At 44.6% G+C, this 17,319-nt stretch overlaps 1 protein-coding gene across 10 annotated transcripts in view; it reads left to right on the top strand.

Annotated features, from left to right (window-relative positions):
• The window catches only part of bcas3 (BCAS3 microtubule associated cell migration factor), a 999,028-nt gene that overhangs the window by 568,149 nt on the left and 413,560 nt on the right, over window positions 1-17,319 (top strand). For all 10 annotated transcript variants that reach the window (XR_010968797.1, XM_068010741.1, XM_068010743.1 and 7 more), the window contains one exon: window positions 10,447-10,550. Coding sequence is in view for 9 of the 10 variants with exons in the window: in XM_068010741.1 (XP_067866842.1) it covers window positions 10,447-10,550 (104 nt within the window). In the remaining variant the exon portion in view is untranslated. The remainder of the gene's footprint in view (window positions 1-10,446; window positions 10,551-17,319) is intronic.

Here is a 17,319-nt window from a genome sequence, read left to right as displayed (position 1 = left end):
GCCTGTCTCCCACAGATATCCACATGTCTCCTCAGCAAAAAGCTCCATGTTATTTTGAGCAATAGTGTACTCAGTTAGGGAGATCATTTTGAATACTCGTGCTATGCTTCCAAAGCCACCATTTTACTTCTGTTTATCTTTTTTGGCAAATTTCCCCTATCCATTCTCCATTCTTTTGAGGCATTAACCCTTGCTGGCTAAGGCTCCATGGGTGCTGGAAACCTCAAATATCTCATTTAGTGCCCATTATTCATTAGAAATTAGCAGCGAGTACCAGTCGCAGAGGGCATTGAGCAGAGCGCAACCCTGACCTCACCTGAAGTCTGTAGAATCATAGGCATTTACAGCAGAGGACATTCAGCCCATTGTGTCTGTACCAGTTCTTTGTTGGATCAATCCCAATTTAATCCTCCTATCCTGTGTTCTCTTCATAGACTTTTAGCTTCCTCTGCTAGAAATATTTATCCAATTTTCCCTTTGGTGCAATAGTCTCTGCCTCAACCACACCGCAGCCACATTTTCCAGCAGAGGGGGTCAGTGGATAGCAGCTATAAATGGGAACCCTTGATGATTTTTCTGATGATAATTACAATATGATGCCACTTTAGTTCCTACATGTTGATATACTATCCTCACTTCATAATTTTATATTTGTTAAGTGAAAATAATGTGAACTGATTTGGAAGGAATTGTGTCATCTGTCAGTGCTGTCAAGTTCCCTCTGCTTGAGTACTGTCTCCCACCGCCCCGCCCCCCCCCCCCCCCCCGCCAACTTTCAAACCACCATTATAACTCCTTTCTCAAGAAACCCACCCTGACTCCTCTGTCCTTGCAAAGTACTGTGCCATCTTCAACCTCCTTTTACTTTCCAAGTTCCTTGAACATGTTGATGCCATCCAAGCCCTTGCACATCTTTCCCATAAGTCTATAAATCTCTCAAATTGAATTTCTGCCCTAGCCACAGCACTGAAATGGCCCCAATCAAAGACAGAAGTGACATCCTTTATGATGGCAGACATAGTGTACTATCTGTCCTCCACTTCTCTGCAGTTTTTGACATGGTCGACCACCCCATTTCCCTGTAGTGCCTGTTCCTTGTCCACTATGCTAGGACTGCAATTGCTTGTCTCCACTCTTATTCATTCACTGCAGGCTGGAGTATCTTCAATGTCACCTCTGTCGTCTTTTCATCTTATGTCTTCTTGCTTCCTTGCCCCACCTTGAAATCCTTTCCAATCTCTTCATGACCTTGCCCTTCCCTGTCTCTATAACCTTCTTCAGCCTTATAACTCTCTGAGAACTTCACTTTCCTCCAACTTTTCTTTTTATTCGTTCGGGGGATGTGGGCATCACTGGCTAGGCCAGCATTTATTGCCCATCCCTAATTGCCCTTCAGAAGGTGGTGGTGAGTTGCCTTCTTGAACCGCTGCAGTCCTTGGGGTGTAGGAACACCAACAGTGCTGTTAGGAAGGCAGTTCGAGGATTTTGACCCAGTGACAGTGAAGGAATGGCGATAAAGTTCAAATCAGGATGGTGTGTGACTTGGAGGGAAACTTACAGGTGGTAGCATCTGCTACCTTTGTCCTTCTAGATGGTAGAGGTCGCGAGTTTGGAAGGTACTGTTGAAGGAGCCTTGGTGAGTTGCTGCAGTGCATCTTGTAGATGGTACACGCTGCTGTCGCTGTGCATCGGTGGTGCAGGGAGTGAATGTTGAAGGTGGTGGATGGGGTGCCAATCAAGCGGCTCTCAATTATCAGTAAAGTGATGGAAGGTGTCATCAACAGTGCCATCAAGCAGCATTTGCTTAGCAATAACTTGCTGAGTGACGCTCAGTTTGGGTTCCACCAGGGCCACTCAGTTCCTGACCTCATTACCGCCTTGGTTCAAACATGGACAAAAGAGCTGAACTCAAGAGGTGAGGTGAGAGTGACTGCTTTTGACATCAAGGCAGCATTTGACTGAGTTTGGCATCAAGGGGCCCTAGCAAAACTGAGGTCAATGGGAATCAGGGGCAAAACCCTCCTCTGGTTGGAGTCATACCTAGCACAAAGGAAGATGGTTGTGGTTGTTGGAGGTCAATCATCTGAGCTCCAGGACATCACTGCAGGAGTTCCTCGGTATAGTGTCCTAGGCCCAACCATCTTCAGCTGCTTCATCAATGATCTTCCTTCAGTCATAAGGACAGAAGTCGGGATGTTCGCTGATGATTGCACAATATTCAGCACCATTCGTGACTCTTCGGATACTGAAGCAGTCTGTGTAGAAATGCAGCAACACTTGGATAATATCCAGGCTTGGGCTGATAAGTAACACGTAACATTCGCGCCACACAAGTGCCAGGCAATGACCATCTCCAACAAGAGAGAATCTAACCATCTCCCCTTGACATTCAATGGCATTACCATTGCTAAATTCCCCCACTATCAACATCCTAGGGGCTACCAATGACCAGAAACTGAACTGGAGTAGCCATATAAATACCGTGGCTACAAGAGCAGGTCAGAGGCTCGGAATCCTGCGGCGAGTAACTCACCTCCTGACTCCCCAAAGCCTGTCCACCATCTACAAGGCACAAGTCAGGAGTGTGATGGAATACTCTCCACTTGCCTGGATGGGTGCAGCTCCAACAATACTCAAGAAGCTCGACACCATCCAGGACAAAGCCGCCCACTTGGTTGACACCCCATCTACAAACATTCACTCCCTCCATCACCGACGCACAGTGGCAGCAGTGTGTACCACCTACAAGATGCACTGCAGAAATGCACCAAGGCTCCTTAGACAGCACCTTTCAAACCTGCAACCTCCACCAACTAGAAGGACAAGGGCAGCAAATGCATGGGAACACCACCACCTGCAAGTTCCCCTCCAAGTCACACACCATCCTGACTTGGAACTGTATCGCCGTTCCTTCACTGTCACTGGTTCAAAAACCTGGAACTCCTTTTCTAACAGCACTGTGGGTGTACCTACCCCACATGGACTGCAGCAGTTCAAGAAGGCAGCTCACCACCACCTTCTCAAGGGCAATTAGGGATGGGCAATAAATTCTGGCCTGGCCAGCGATGCCCACATCCCATGAATGAATCAAAAAAATGCAAGTTATTGTTCGGTTAGTGTAGCATTGCTTGCTAGTGGCTGATACCTCATGCTTGTGTGCTTTTATACTTGTAAAAGATACAGTGTTTGGCCTGGTCATTTATTTATTTGTTTAAGGAAACGTAAAATCCAGGAGTTGTGCATCACTTTCTGCTGAGTAAAATGCGCCTCTGATCAAGAGATTCCTGTGGTGTCAGTCTCCTTGCTAGAAGTGATTGTGATCGCCTCAGAGCCACACCAAGAGAATGCTTGGATTTCAAAAGCATAAAAATTGTAGACATCACCAATATAATCACTTTTGCATCGCAACCTATGGTAAAATTTAGATACATCAAGAAACAAAAGGCCTGGAAAAATCTGTAGCATCCCAATTTCAAAAGTCAGGTTTTTCAAAAAGAAAACTTTTTCATTGTTCAGTTCTGTTTTTGACTTTGACTGGATGCCATATACGTCCATACTATTTTTGATAGTAATTATCATCCTGTTGAAAGAAGCCTGTTTGATTCCAGGCAAAGGCTTTAAATGCTTTTTTTAAACCAGCGAATGGAACCATGTTTGTAGATGCGGTTGCAAATCCTAGTTAAATTAGCACTCTTGCTGGTTTGTATGACTGTTTGATAAAACTTAGCAGAGCATAAGACATTAGTGCCTATACAACTTTAAATTTTTCTTTCTTTCAATAAACTAGTTCTTCTATCCCATTCCCCTTTTGGCCACATAATTTATTGTTGAGCAGTTGGGACCTGTGCAGGACTCTTAACTTCCGGGTGTCAAAGTTGCTACATCATTGCTCATTGGGGGAATCCAAAACTACAGATCATAAATATAAGATCGTCACTAATAAATCCAATAAAGAATTTTGGAGAAACTTCTTTACCCAGAAAATATAGGGAACTTGCTACTATATGGAGGTGGAGTTGTAGCCCCCTTACGCCTGCCTCAACAGGGTGACTGCGTGACTGCTATACTGATTTCCCCTCCCCCATTCTTCCTGATATCTTAGTAAAATGCTCTAAGGCTGTGAGATGTTTCATCACATGAAAGGCAGGATAGGATGTATGAATATAATTGTGAGCAACAACAAAACTAGTTACAGGGAGAAATTTCAACGCTTGGTACATTTCTGAAAACCCCATTTTCCTTTTTTTTTTACTCATCAACATTCTCCTTCCTTTCCCAGCCAGGGGAGCAGATTGGCCATGCTCTGCCTTTCTTGTTGATGGATTCACCCATTTGCCCTCTCTGTGGGAAAATGTTGTCACTTGTACCACATCACTCTGTGGCTCTGCCTGCATTTCTCCGGTTTCTCTGCTCCGGTTTCCTCCCACAAGCCAAAAGACTTGCAGGTTGATAGGTAAATTGGCCATTATAAATTGTCACCAGTATAGGTAGGTGGTAGGGAAATATAGGGACAGGTGGGGATGTTTGTTGGGAATGTGGGATTAGTGTAGGATTAGTATAAATGGGTGGTTGATGTTCGGCACGGACTCGGTGGGCCGAAGGGCCTGTTTCAGTGCTGTATCTCTAATCTAATCTAATCTAATTAGCACACCAAATGTGAAGAAAATGAGGCAATCAAAAACTTGTACCGAGAGAGCAGTTAATAGTTAAAATGCCAATACGTTGGGAAAAAATAAATCAATTGCTTTAAAAATGTATTGATGAGATTAAAACAAAGAAATCATTAAAAAAAAATTTTGACCTTTATAACATTGAGTTTGGAGTCTATTCTGTGCAAAAGGAAGGGAGGAGAAAATGTGCCCGTCTGAGGGAAACTCTGACCGCCTGATGCAGGCATTATCCTGCATTGGACAGTGTCTCCTGGGCAGAGGGATGAGCCACAAGGTGCTCTGACCACTCCTGTGGGACTGACTAATGAAGGATAAGAGAAATACAATCTTCATACTGGCTGACTGTTAGAAAACTTTAATAATTAATTAGTGTACTGCTATTGCACCCCAGGGTCAGGGATCAAGGAGGAATCTTCAGGCGGCTTTATGTGCAACATTGAGTGCCGTGTTCAGGATGTAAGTGGGATGAAAATGATCTTTGTTCAGCTAATTTTACAAAGTGTTACAGAAATAGAGAAAGAAGTGGCAAGCTGAGGTTTACATTCCTCTGTTTAAACAAGCCATTTTGATTTGTATTTTCATGGAGGTTTTCTAGAGGTTTTCCATATCTTTGAACAAAAGTAAAGATTGTACAGTGCTCCGTTAGCAGCTCTGCCATCAATAGCTGAGATTGTCTTTACTTGTGAACACGATTATCAATGGATCGCAGAATACTTTCAGCACAGAATGAAGCCATTCGGCCTGTCTGCACTGGCTCTCTGAAGGATCAATTTACCTCGTGCCACTCCCAAGCCTTCTTCCCACAGCCCTGCATATACGTCCTTTTCAGATAACAATCCAATTTCCTCTTGAATGTTTTGGTTGAACCTTCCTCCACCACACTGTCAGGTAGTGCATTCCAGATCCTCACCAATCGTTGAGTGTAAAAGTTTTTCCTCATGTTGCCATTGCTTCTTTTGCCAATTACCTTAAATCTATGGGCTTGCTGCAGTATTCCAGTGAACATCAACGCAAGCTTGAGGAACAGCATCTCATTTACCGATTAGGCACGTTACAGCCTGCCGGACTGAACATTTAGTTCAATAATTTCAGAGCATGACTGCCCCCCCCCCCCCCCCCACTTTTTATTTTTAGTTTTTTTTAATTTTAAATTTTAGCTTGTTTCATCATTCATTTTTTGACCATGTGCCTGCCCACGATTTTTTTCATGTTTGTGCGTTTGGCCAGAGCTGTTCATTATTCTGTCATTTAACACCCTCTCTGCACTAACACATTGTCTTTCACCACACCATTAACACATCCTTTGCCTTTGCTCCATGACCTTCTTGTTAGTTATTCTCTGTGACCCTCTATCCTATCAACACCTTTCCTTTTGCCCCACCCCCACTTTATTTGCTTAAAACCTATTACATTTCTGACCTTTGCCAGTTCTGATGAAAGGTCACTGACCTGAAACGTTAACTCTGCTTCTCTCTCCACAGATGCTGCCAGACCGGCTGAGTATTTCCAGCATTTCTTGTTTTTATTTCTGATTTCCAGTATCTGCAGTATTTTGTTTTTATCTTAGGCTGTGTTTGCTGACAACACAACCACTAGGTGGCGCTGTACTGGCACATACGCAAATGCAGCCTGTTCCACTAAAACGTCACAATCTGCGATGTTCGGGCAGCTGCCAGGACTAAAGATGGCGCTGCTCAAATAATCACAGAAAGACAACGTAAACCCATGGCAGCACACAATGGCTGGAGAGAGCGGGCGGGCGGGAACGAAGCGGGGAGCAGGCGGGCGGGAAGGAAGCCGGGATCAGGCGGCCGGAGAGAGTGGAGCGGGGAGCGAGCGGGGGCGGGGGAGCGAGGAGAGAGCAGGCGAAGGGGTGGAGCAGGGAGAGAGTGGGCGGGGGGAGCAGGGAGAGAGCGAGCAGGGGGGAGCAGGGAATGAGTGGGCAGGGGGAGCAGAGAGAGAGCGGGCAGCAGGGGTGGAGCGGGGAGAGAGTGGGGGGGAAGCGGAGAGGAAGAGAGCGCACCCACTGCCACCAAGGTCTTCGGCCGCTCTTTCCCAGCTTTCCCGCCCCCCCTGCTTCCCCCCGCTCTCTTCCCCGCGTTACGCAATGATGTCATCTGCGCATGCGCCAACCAGTCCTGGCAATGCGGAACGCCGCGCACGTGCAGAGAGCAGGAGCCCATTTGCGCATGTGCGCAGCTTGACGCAGTCTGATGACATCAGTGGCCGGCTGCGTTGTCAACGATCACTTTGTTTACCTTAAATCTATGCCGTCTTGTTCTCGATTCTCCCACCAAAGGGAACAGTTTTTCCCTATCTAATGTTACTCTGTCCTGACTCCTCATGATTTTGAATACCTCTATCAAATTTCCTCTCAACCTTCTCTTCCCCAAGCAAAACAGTCCCAATTTCTCCAATCTATCCACATAACTGAAGTTCCTCATCCCTGGAACCATTCTCGTGAATCATTTCTGCCCTCTCTCGAATGCCTTCACACCTTTTCTAAAGTGTGGCACCCAGAACTGGACACAATACTCCAGTTGAGGCCAAACCAGTATTCTATAAAATTTTAATATAACTTCCTTGCTTTTGTACTCTCTGCCCCTATTAATGAAGCCTAGGATGCTGAATGCTCTATTTACTGCTCTCTCAACTTGTCCTGCCACCTTCAATGACTTATGCACATATAAATCCAGGTTCCTCTGCTCCTGCACCCCCTTTAGAATTATACCCTTTTATGATTTTATTGAGTGTGAATGAATTGGAGAGAGAAAGTTAATGGTGACTGAATTATAAAAAGAAAGGCTTGCATTTATGTAGCACCTTTCATGACCACCGGATATCTCAAAGCGCTTTACAGCCAATTAAGTACTTTTGAAGTGTAGTCACAGTTGTAATGTAGGAAACATGGCATGCAATTTGTGCACAGCAAACTCCCACTTGATAATGACTAGATACTCTTTTTTTTTGTATGATGTTGCTTGAAAGATTAATATTGACCAGGACACCAGGATAACTCCCCTGCTCTTCTGCAAAATAGTGCTGTGGAATCGTTAACATCCAGTCGAGCAGGCAGATGGGGCCTCGGTTTAATGTCTCATCCAAAAGATGGCACCTCCAACAGTGCACTGCTCCCTCGGTACTGCCCTGGTCAGAGTTGAGCTTTGTGCTCAAGACCTTGAGTAGGACTTAAACCCAGAACCTTGTGATTCAGAGGCGCAAATGCTACCAACTGAACCACAGCTGTTATTGGATGAGAATTTTAGTACTTTTAGAATGGTGTTTGGGATTGCACTCTGCAAATTCAGTTTGTTTTTCCACAAAAGTGCCCTTGCCTATAATATAGAAAGGCCCCGCTATTCCCTATTATCAGGGTCACCAGTTCACTGTAATTGAATGAGTGAAATTCTCTTTTTATGACATGAGATTGTGGCATGTTTTTACTGGTGTTTGGAGATTGCATTCTGTGATTTTCCATGAAATCTTTGACCTTTTTTTGATGTAAGTGGAATAAAACACTGTGCAAACTGAGCAGGTGTTATCAGCATCTGACAAGAGAATAGACAGGTTAACATTTTGGGTAGACTCCTTGTATCAGTTCTTGGTTATTATAAGCGAATCTGAGATCATCTTGGGGTGTGTGTATATGTGTGCACGTACAAATGAGGAATGAGTGTGGGGCAGCTGGTCTAAGTGTCATTGTGCTTTAGGCTATATTCACGCATGGGATAATGTTCATGAATGTTTTACATAAGTCAGTGAAAATCGAAAGTGTGGACTTTTCTTCATGACGTTACTGTATCTGATGTTAATAGGCCACACCTGACGATGAATGAATGACTTTTCTAAAGGAGATTTCCATGTTGTAAATCCTTTTATAATAGGCTCTAGAGAGGATGAGACAGAGTGTATATGCTACATGACTAATGGCAAGTGCTCCCATATTAAACACTGTGACTGCACACCACTCAGCTGTTTATGACTCTCACTCACTTCCTGATAACTGAATGATTATTGGCAAACAGGTTATTCAGTGAACAGGAAACAACTGCTTCTCGTTAGGTTGACATGAGCAGACACAATCTGTCTCCAACAGATTTCTCCTTGTGTCTCCAGCATAAAACGGTTCAGACCACAGTATGTTATCATTAAAGAGGAATTGAACTCATAATTGTAATTGGTGGTCAGGTGAAATGTCATTTGCTCGTGCTGCTGTGCCCTGAATTTGTTTCTGTGAAGAGCAGGTCAGAGCCATACTGACTTCTTCTTCGGAAGTTGAGGAAATGATTGTGGAGAGGAATTTCCTGCTGCAAGCACTTCCTTCATAAATTTGATTGTTCTGTGGACAGGAAGCATTTGCAATAACTAGGTCTTTCCCACAGTTACATCAACACATCTAAAATAGAGGCCAATATCTCACAACTTAATATTTAAATGGCCACTTGCTGCTGTTGGCTATGGGGGTCCACGGTCTCTGTAGAGCCTGGGAAGGGATGGCAAACAATCCTCAAAGCCATAAGATTTCTGACCATCTAAGGTCAAGAATACCACATGCTACTTGAATTCTCTACTAATGGTTTTTCCCTATGTTATTCTGCACTTGTTGACTTGGTTGCAGATTACTGTACACTAATGAAATACTTTTTGCCATAATGGGGGCAGACAAATGGTGTGAGGTGACGTCAGGCGACGGCCTGATGTTGTCCTGCCCCCACCATTTTGTCTGCTGTGGGCACCATGGCGGACAGGAAGTCCGCTGGGAGGCTGATCAAGCCACTTAAAGGTTGCCTCCCATCTCCATTGGCATTCAGTCAACGTCGGAGGGGTCCGCTGCTGCTTGGAGACACCACCAGGTTAAACCTGGTAGCCTCCTAGTGAGCTCGGTGGGGTGGGGGGTCGGGCCCCTCCTAGTCAGTCACTCTCACCCACAGAAGTCATTCCCAGCAGCAAGGGCCCCCTCCCCTGCAGAAAGACTGCTCCCACCCTCAGTAAGAACCTCCCCTTACCACCCCCAGCACTGGGGCCTGTCGGAGTGGCCCCGGCAAGCCTTACCCCACTTACCTGTCTTCTGGAGCCTCCTCCATCATGCTGCTCCAGGCCTCATACAGCAGTGGCTAGTGCTCCTGGCCAATCAGAGGGCCGGCAGCTCTTGGGGCAGGATCTTGTCTCTTAAAGGGGACAATATCCCTGACAGCAGGCAGTTAATTGCCTGCCCGCCATTAAATTCAGCCCGGGGTCTGATAAAGGGCTGAGGCAGGGTGACCCTGCCCCCATCACCCCCCGCCCCCCACTGCCTTCTGGCCCATCGCCAAAATAAAATCCAGCTTGATAGCTCTGTTCTCCTTTGGGTAGCTGTTGCTCTCTTTTGCATTTTGGAGCTGAAGGTTTCAGAGAGTGTGTGGGCATTCTTAAGAGATCTTGGGGAGCGTGTGAGTTTTTGCAGGGGATCCTGGAAGTGTGCCACTATTTGGAGAGGGACCTCAGGATTGTTAGTAATTCCATTAAATCTCTGGAAGGCTGTCAGTATTTGTAGGAGAGCCTCAGGAGTGAGCCAGTATTTTCAGGGGGTCTCTGGGATTGTGGAGATTTTCCCATGGGATCACTGGGAATGTATCAATACTTACAGCTCATCCACACAGAAAAGCTATAAAAAAACACGGTTGTTGACCACGTTGCAATGAAGCAAAGCAAAAATGGTGACCAGAGAATTAAACTGAAAACACCTCCTGTCAGATTGCAGCAATGTGCTAATAATGTTGTTTTCTTCTGCTGACAGTGGTTTCACCTGGCAGTCCTGCACCCACCTTTCTATGCCATGAGTCTCCTGACAGCCTGGGATCAGACCACAGTGGCCAAGAAGATGAAGAGTGGTTGTCACAGGTGAGGTTTGCTCGGCAGTATCTTTCAGTTACTCCTAATAAAGAAGAGTCGTGTAATTAACATTACCTTGCACCCTGCATAAATTTGAGGCCATTCAAAAATCTTGCTCCCCATGTCCAAACACACCAAGTCTGTTCTCTCATCACCCCTGTGTTTGCTGACCTACATTGGCTCAAGGTTCGGCAATGCCTTGTATTTAAAATTCTCATCCTAGTTTTCAAATCCCTCCATGGCCTCACTCCTCCCTCCCTCTTTAACTTCCTCCAGTTCTACATCTCTCTTGAGATCCCTGCCCTCCTCCAATTCTGGCCTCTTGCACATCCCCGATTTCCGTCGCCCCTCGTCATGTGGCTTGGTGTAAAGGTTTAGACTGATAACACTCGTGTGAAGCGCCACTGTATATTTTGCTACATTAGAGGTTCTTTATGCAAGTTGTTGTTTTGTTTGATCATTTTCTGTAGAGAAATTGGATCTTTGACTCATTTCTTCAGCTGAGCACGTCCTTTTACAGTAAACTTCAGGTTCTTGTTAATAGAAAGAAACAATTTGCGATTATATATGGGGCAGGATTTTCCCTGCAGATTTCTGAACCTTGCTGTCAGGCTCAAGTTGGGGTCAGAAACCCGCACTGTGTGGGAAACAGTCATTCATTGTGATTTTCCCCAGAGTGGCCAATTAATGGCCAGAGGGCAGGTTTGTCGTCCAGTTAAGGACGGCGGGTGGGCTCTGAAAGGTGGAGGGCCAATCAGAGGCCATCCAGCTTGAAAGCAGCAACAGTATGCCATGGCAGGTAAGTGAGGGAGAGGATGTTTCAAAATGGAGGCGCCCTCTCCCCAGCTTTTTAAAATTTGAAATAAAAAATGGCCTTGGCAGCAAAGCCACCACTGGTGGTGGAGGGGGGAGGGTAGCGCAAACCCCTGTACAGTTATTTCACCAAACTGCAAGGTCCCACAAACAGGAAATTAGATAAATAACCATTTAATCTGCTTTTGTGGGTTTTTTGGGGATGGGCCTGTTGGCCAGGATACCAGAACATGCCATCCTTGAGTAAACAGATGAGACTTTGGTTTAGCACCTCATCCGAGCAACGCCACCTCTAACAGTGCAGTTCATCCGCAGTACCTCTTAAAGGAGGAGAGTGAGACAGAGAGGTTTAGGGAGGGAATTCCAGTATTAGCCTAGATTATGTGCCCAAGTCCTCAAGTGGAGCTTGAACCCACAACCTTCTGACTTCGAGGCAAAAGAAGCATCAACTGTGTCAAGTTGATACTTAAAACACAAAGAACTTGTAATTTTCAGGAAATTTTTCCCAGTGACGTTGTGCCAAATGTTCTGAACCCGTATCCTTGTGTTGTTAAGCAACCCAAATTGTAACTCTGTAACAGTTCTTCACCATTATAGTGAGGCTGTAGTATTCTGGGTAGGATGGCATTACAGTAGTTCAGATTTGTACTGTTTTTACAAAGATAACTTTTTTTATAAAGGAATAACATTGGGCTGAATTTTCAGCTCCCACTGACATCGGGACTGGAGGTCGACAGGGGCACGGAAATTACAAAGCTGTTATGCCAGCTTCCCAACCCTGTTCCTGACATCAGCCATTTTGGCCAACACAGGTTCAGGGCCTGGGAAGGCTGCTCACCCTCACGAGGCGGGCAGGCAATTAGGCTCATTAAGGGTAAATAATGGAGGCTGACTGGGATTTTTCAGTCGGACTCCAGTTTCCTGACATGATGAGGGGCAGATCAACAGTCTGGAGGTGGGCACCCAGCAGCAGGCTGGGGTGCCAGCACTCCTAGCAGATCTACAGGCCCTGCTTGCCTGCCTAGGTGAGGGTACAGTCAAAGGCCACCCTGTAGATGGGCACAACTGTTGCCCCCGCCCCCAACACTGGTGGCTGGTTGCTTTTTGTGTTTTTTAATAAAAGTTTTCAAAAGTGGTCAAGAGGACACCTTCTTGTTGAAGTGCTAATTGGACAGGGAATCTGTCTCTATGCTAATTAAGGGCTCACTCACGTGATAATCTTGACTTTAATCAGTTTCCCACCAGAAGTGGGCTTGGGAGCTGAAAACAGTTCTGACTGCTGTTTCCCGCCTCCATAGGGAAAATTCAGCCCATTATAAACTTCTTGTTGAAGGAACTTAAAATCAAAAATCTTCCATAAGGGTGACTCAAAGTTAACACTGGTGAGCTAGATCGTGATCAGTATACTTAATACTCAACCAGTGGCGGATGGGATAGGACTTGTACAGTATGCTAGTCGATATATTCCAACACCTGGCACATGTTTCATTCTTTACTCTCACATCCAGGGGTCATAAAACTTGTGCAGCCTTTTTATAAATCATCTCCAATGACCATTAGCTAAGTATGTGTATAAAATACCAAAGTGTCTATCGGCACCACTGTGACAGCCAATGAGTTGCACTGTGTTAGCCAATGTGTTGGAAGCGGGGCCGGTTTATGGCAGGACTCAGAGAAAATGTCTATCTTACAGCCAACAGTCTATTTTTAGTTTAGTTTTAATTTAGTTTAGAGATACAGCACTGAAACAGGCCCTTCGGCCCACCAAGTCTGTGCTGACCATCAACCACCCATTTATACTAATCCTACACTAATTTCCTATTCCTACCACATCCCCACCTGTCCCTATATATTTCCCACCACCTACCTATACTAGGGGCAATTGCTAATGGCCAATTAACCTATCAACCTGCAAGTCTTTGGCATGTGGTAGGAAACCGGAGCACCCGGAGGAAACCCACGCAGACACAGGGAGAACTTGCAAACTCCGCACAGGCAGTAGCCAGAATCGAACCCGGGTCCCTGGAGCTGTGAGGCTGCGGTGCTAACCACTGCGCCACTGTGCCACCCATACTCAGCAAACAGTCCATTTAAAACAGTGAGCTATGGCAAACAGTCTACAGAATCTATTTAAAAAGAATCTCTATGAAATACAACAAATAGGACTCATGATTAAAATTGCAACAATGTCTCCTGATAAAAGCAGGGTGATATCTCCAGCAAAACACAGTGTATTGAGGATAGTTACACAGTACAAATTATGTCTATAAAATCAAACCCATTCACTTACAGCAGTACAGTCTCCTGGTGTGATTGACGGGGGAATTACCTAATCGTCATCATTCTGGCCAGGAATAGTGCTGTCACATTTTGCAGCCACAAAATGTAGTAAGGGTACTTTGTAATTTGAAATATTTTTGGCTTGCTTGTTTTTCTGAAGGTGGATAGCTGCTTTCTGACACAGAATCATAGAATGATACAGTACCGGGGGAAGGTATTTGGCCCTGTGACAGCCCTTTGAAAGAGCTATTTAATTAGTCTCCAAGCTCTTGAAATTTTTTCCCCTCAAGTATTTATCCAATTCCCTTTTGAAAGTTAATCCACTGATTTTTGCTGTTTAGCTAGCTTTCAGGCTGAACCTCAGTCACTGAAGCACCATAGAAATGTCCCAGGCAGAGATTGCGACTCTATCACTACGTGACATGGCTTGTAGATGTATCAACCCTCTGCTTTCTGGTTACCTCAATCTTAACAATTTTAAAGGAAGTTGCTTCTAATAAGAGCACACTAATTGTATGAGAGGATTAAAATCCTTGGTCTATCTACTCAGTGTGTTAGAAAAGGTCAAGGGACATTAATTATCCTGATCACCCTGGTACCTTCTCCAATCACATCAGTCCTGTATAAGCTACAAGCAGGAGTTCAAGATAATACATCCCGTTTCCAACGCAGTGCCAGATATACTGTACTGAGTTCATTCCCTGCGCTGTGGAAGGAGGGGGAATAGGTCGCCTGTCTTTAAAAGCTACTTGAGGACAGTCCCAAGGGATGACTGCCCCAGACAGGTTTTAATACAAGAAAAGGTGATGCGAACATTACTGTGCTCTGTGGTAAAAGAGCAGCTGTTGCTGAACTCTCCCTTTCAGCATGCAGTGCAGTTAATGCGTGCTGTCAGAATACAAGGTAGGTACAATATGTCTGCATTCGATGGAACAGCCGGTTCAGCAGTAACAGCTGGCCATGGCCTCAGTGAAAACTGCACATGCATCTGCTCATTTTTTAGCTCTGCAACACGAATGGTGCCAGTGTTTAATCTGCAAAGCTGCCGTGTTTTTCTTCCCCTGTGCATTTAAAAAACAATTGCCCTGATATGAAAATATAGAAATGCCTAAACGTGTAGAATTATTTTCATTTCTTTCAAAAGGAGCTCTCTAACTTCTGCCCCTCCAACTAAAGTGGAAGGATTTGACAGTAGACATTAGTGACGTCTGATGTGACCCAGCTTGTGCTGAATCCTGTCCCACACCACTTCTTTTTCACCACTCCACCCACCCGGCTTTAGCGGTCAGCATGCTTGTTCCTGCCACAGTGTTGAGGGCTAATAACTGCAAGTCTCAAGAGTTGCTTCTTTAAACATTCCATACTTTGTAACATGTGTTAATGCAGTTATTATAGACAGAATAATGCTCAGGAGTGGTCACAGGCTAGTAATCTATTCAAGGGGTTCAGATAGTTTATATAAAGAATGATGGATACCCAGAAGTGGTTTACAGGCTGGAATCAAATTGAAGGTTCAAGTTGTTCATATATAGAACAACAGATACCTAGGAATGAGTTACAGGCTGGAATCTAATTGAGTGCTTTAGATGGTTTAGTGATCACATGCCATTATTTTAATCAAGGGGTTCAGGTTACTATATATATATATAAGTGAATATTGACCCAGGCATGGATCGTAGGATGGAATCTAATCGAGGGGGTCAGATGATTTTGGTATAGAATAATGGATAGCTGGGAGTGATGACAGGCCAGTTATCTGATAAAAGGGTTCAGATGACATCATAAATTGAGAAATTAATTTAAGCAATCTAGAATTGTCATTTGAACCTCAAAATGAGATTGCCTTGTAAACACTTCAAGGTGTCTGTTATTTTTTATAATGAATGCTTTTTGTACATTGTGTATTAATGGAGTTTTTTCATTCATTTTTGGGTCAATTAGTTTTCCCAAAGCAGCTGTCATAGTGGACGTCCACAAATGTGGTGTGAATTGAAGCATGACAGCCTCAATATTTGCAGATTAACTATTGTGTTGTAAGCACTGTAAAATCAATTGAGAAATAATTTGCAGTTGATTACCAGGAGCTCAGTGTGTGCTAAAATTTTCTGGTCTTGTTATCAGAAGACTTAATTAATTGTGGCGTCAGCCATGGCTCAGTTGGTTGTGTTCTCGCCTCTAAGTCAGAAGTTACAGGTTTAAATCCATCTCCAGAGTCTTCAACACGTAATCCATGTTTAATACTCCAATGCAGTCCTGAGACAGAGCTGCACTGCCTTTCCAATGAAACCAAGGCCCCGTTTGCCCTCTGAGGTGGTCGTAAATGATCTCATGCCATTATTTCAAAGAGGAGCAAGGAAGTTCTTCCCTATTTATATATTTATCCCTAAATCAGCATCACTGAAGAAACAGACTATCGCAGGTGGTCAGTATCACATTGCTGTTTATAGGATCTTGCTATGCACAAATTGGCTATGGTGTTTCCTACTAGAGTGACTGCACTTCAAAAGTACCTTGTTGGCTGCAAAGCACTCGGGGACATCCTGAAGCTCTGAAAGGCGCTATATAAGTACAACTATCTTTTTACTAATTGGATTTTTTTCTGTATTTACATTTCCATTATTCCATTACTGCAATTCCAGGATATTGTCAAATCTGAAGTGACTGTGCCTGTTCCTTTAAGTCCCACTCACAGTGGTACACCAGCAGTGCAGAAATGCTCTTGTTAGCTCCAGTATACCAGCTGATGTTGACATTATACCCGAGTCCAAAATGCATTGGAGCTGAGATAACGGGAGTATGAGTCCCTCTCCTTAGGGTTAGTGAAGTTTTCTAGCTCCTAGTTTGGGAACACTGGGATCCTCTGAAACTTAGAGCCGTTCAGCCTACACGCAGGAACATAAACATGTAACAAAGTCTGTACTTGCTTGCACATCCACTAGTGGTAGTCGTACCTTTAGCTGCCAAGACTCTAAGCTCTGGAATTCGCTTCCTAAACATCTCCACCTCGCTACCTCTCACTTCTCCTTTAAGGCACTCCTTAAAACCTATCTCTTTGCTGAAGCTCTGGACCACCTGTCCAAATATCAACTTACGTGGCTCACTGTCAAATTTTGTTTGATAATGTTCCTGTGAATTGCCTTTATTATGCTAAAGGCGCTATATAAATGAAAGTTGTTGACACAGAGGAACCTATAGTCAGTATAATCCAGTAAATGTGCATGAGGTGGCATCTGGTGTGAAACAGTGTTTTTTTATTCATTTGGGGGATGTGGGCGTCGCTGGATAGGCCAGCATTTATTGCCCATCCCTAATTGCCCTTGGGAAGGTGGTGTTGAGCCGCCTTCTTGAACCCCTACAACCCATGTGGTTTAGGTACACCCACAGTGCTGTTACGAAGAGAGTTTAGGTGCAACAAATAAATTATCGGGTAGATTTTTGTCCTTGTCACTCAAGCTTTGCCTGGGCGAAGCTCAGAGAGGAAAATCAGATAGCAAGAACTGCATTCCTATTGCAGGACCCACCTGGTTTTCCTCCCCATCTAATTTTCCACTTGGGCAGTGCTTAATCCCCAGACAGTAAAAATGAAAATCTGCCCAGTATATTTTCCAGAATTGAAGTGACGGCATCTTTTGGTGCCAGTTTGAAGCAAGTTGAGAACGATTGCTGTTGAAAATCAGCAGGGCCT

Source organism: Heterodontus francisci, chromosome 30 (assembly GCF_036365525.1).
Source record: "Heterodontus francisci isolate sHetFra1 chromosome 30, sHetFra1.hap1, whole genome shotgun sequence".
NCBI classification, from domain to species: Eukaryota; Metazoa; Chordata; class Chondrichthyes; order Heterodontiformes; family Heterodontidae; genus Heterodontus; species Heterodontus francisci.
The sequence above is the reverse complement of the archived record's forward strand: the minus strand, read 5'-3'. Positions and strand labels throughout refer to the sequence as shown.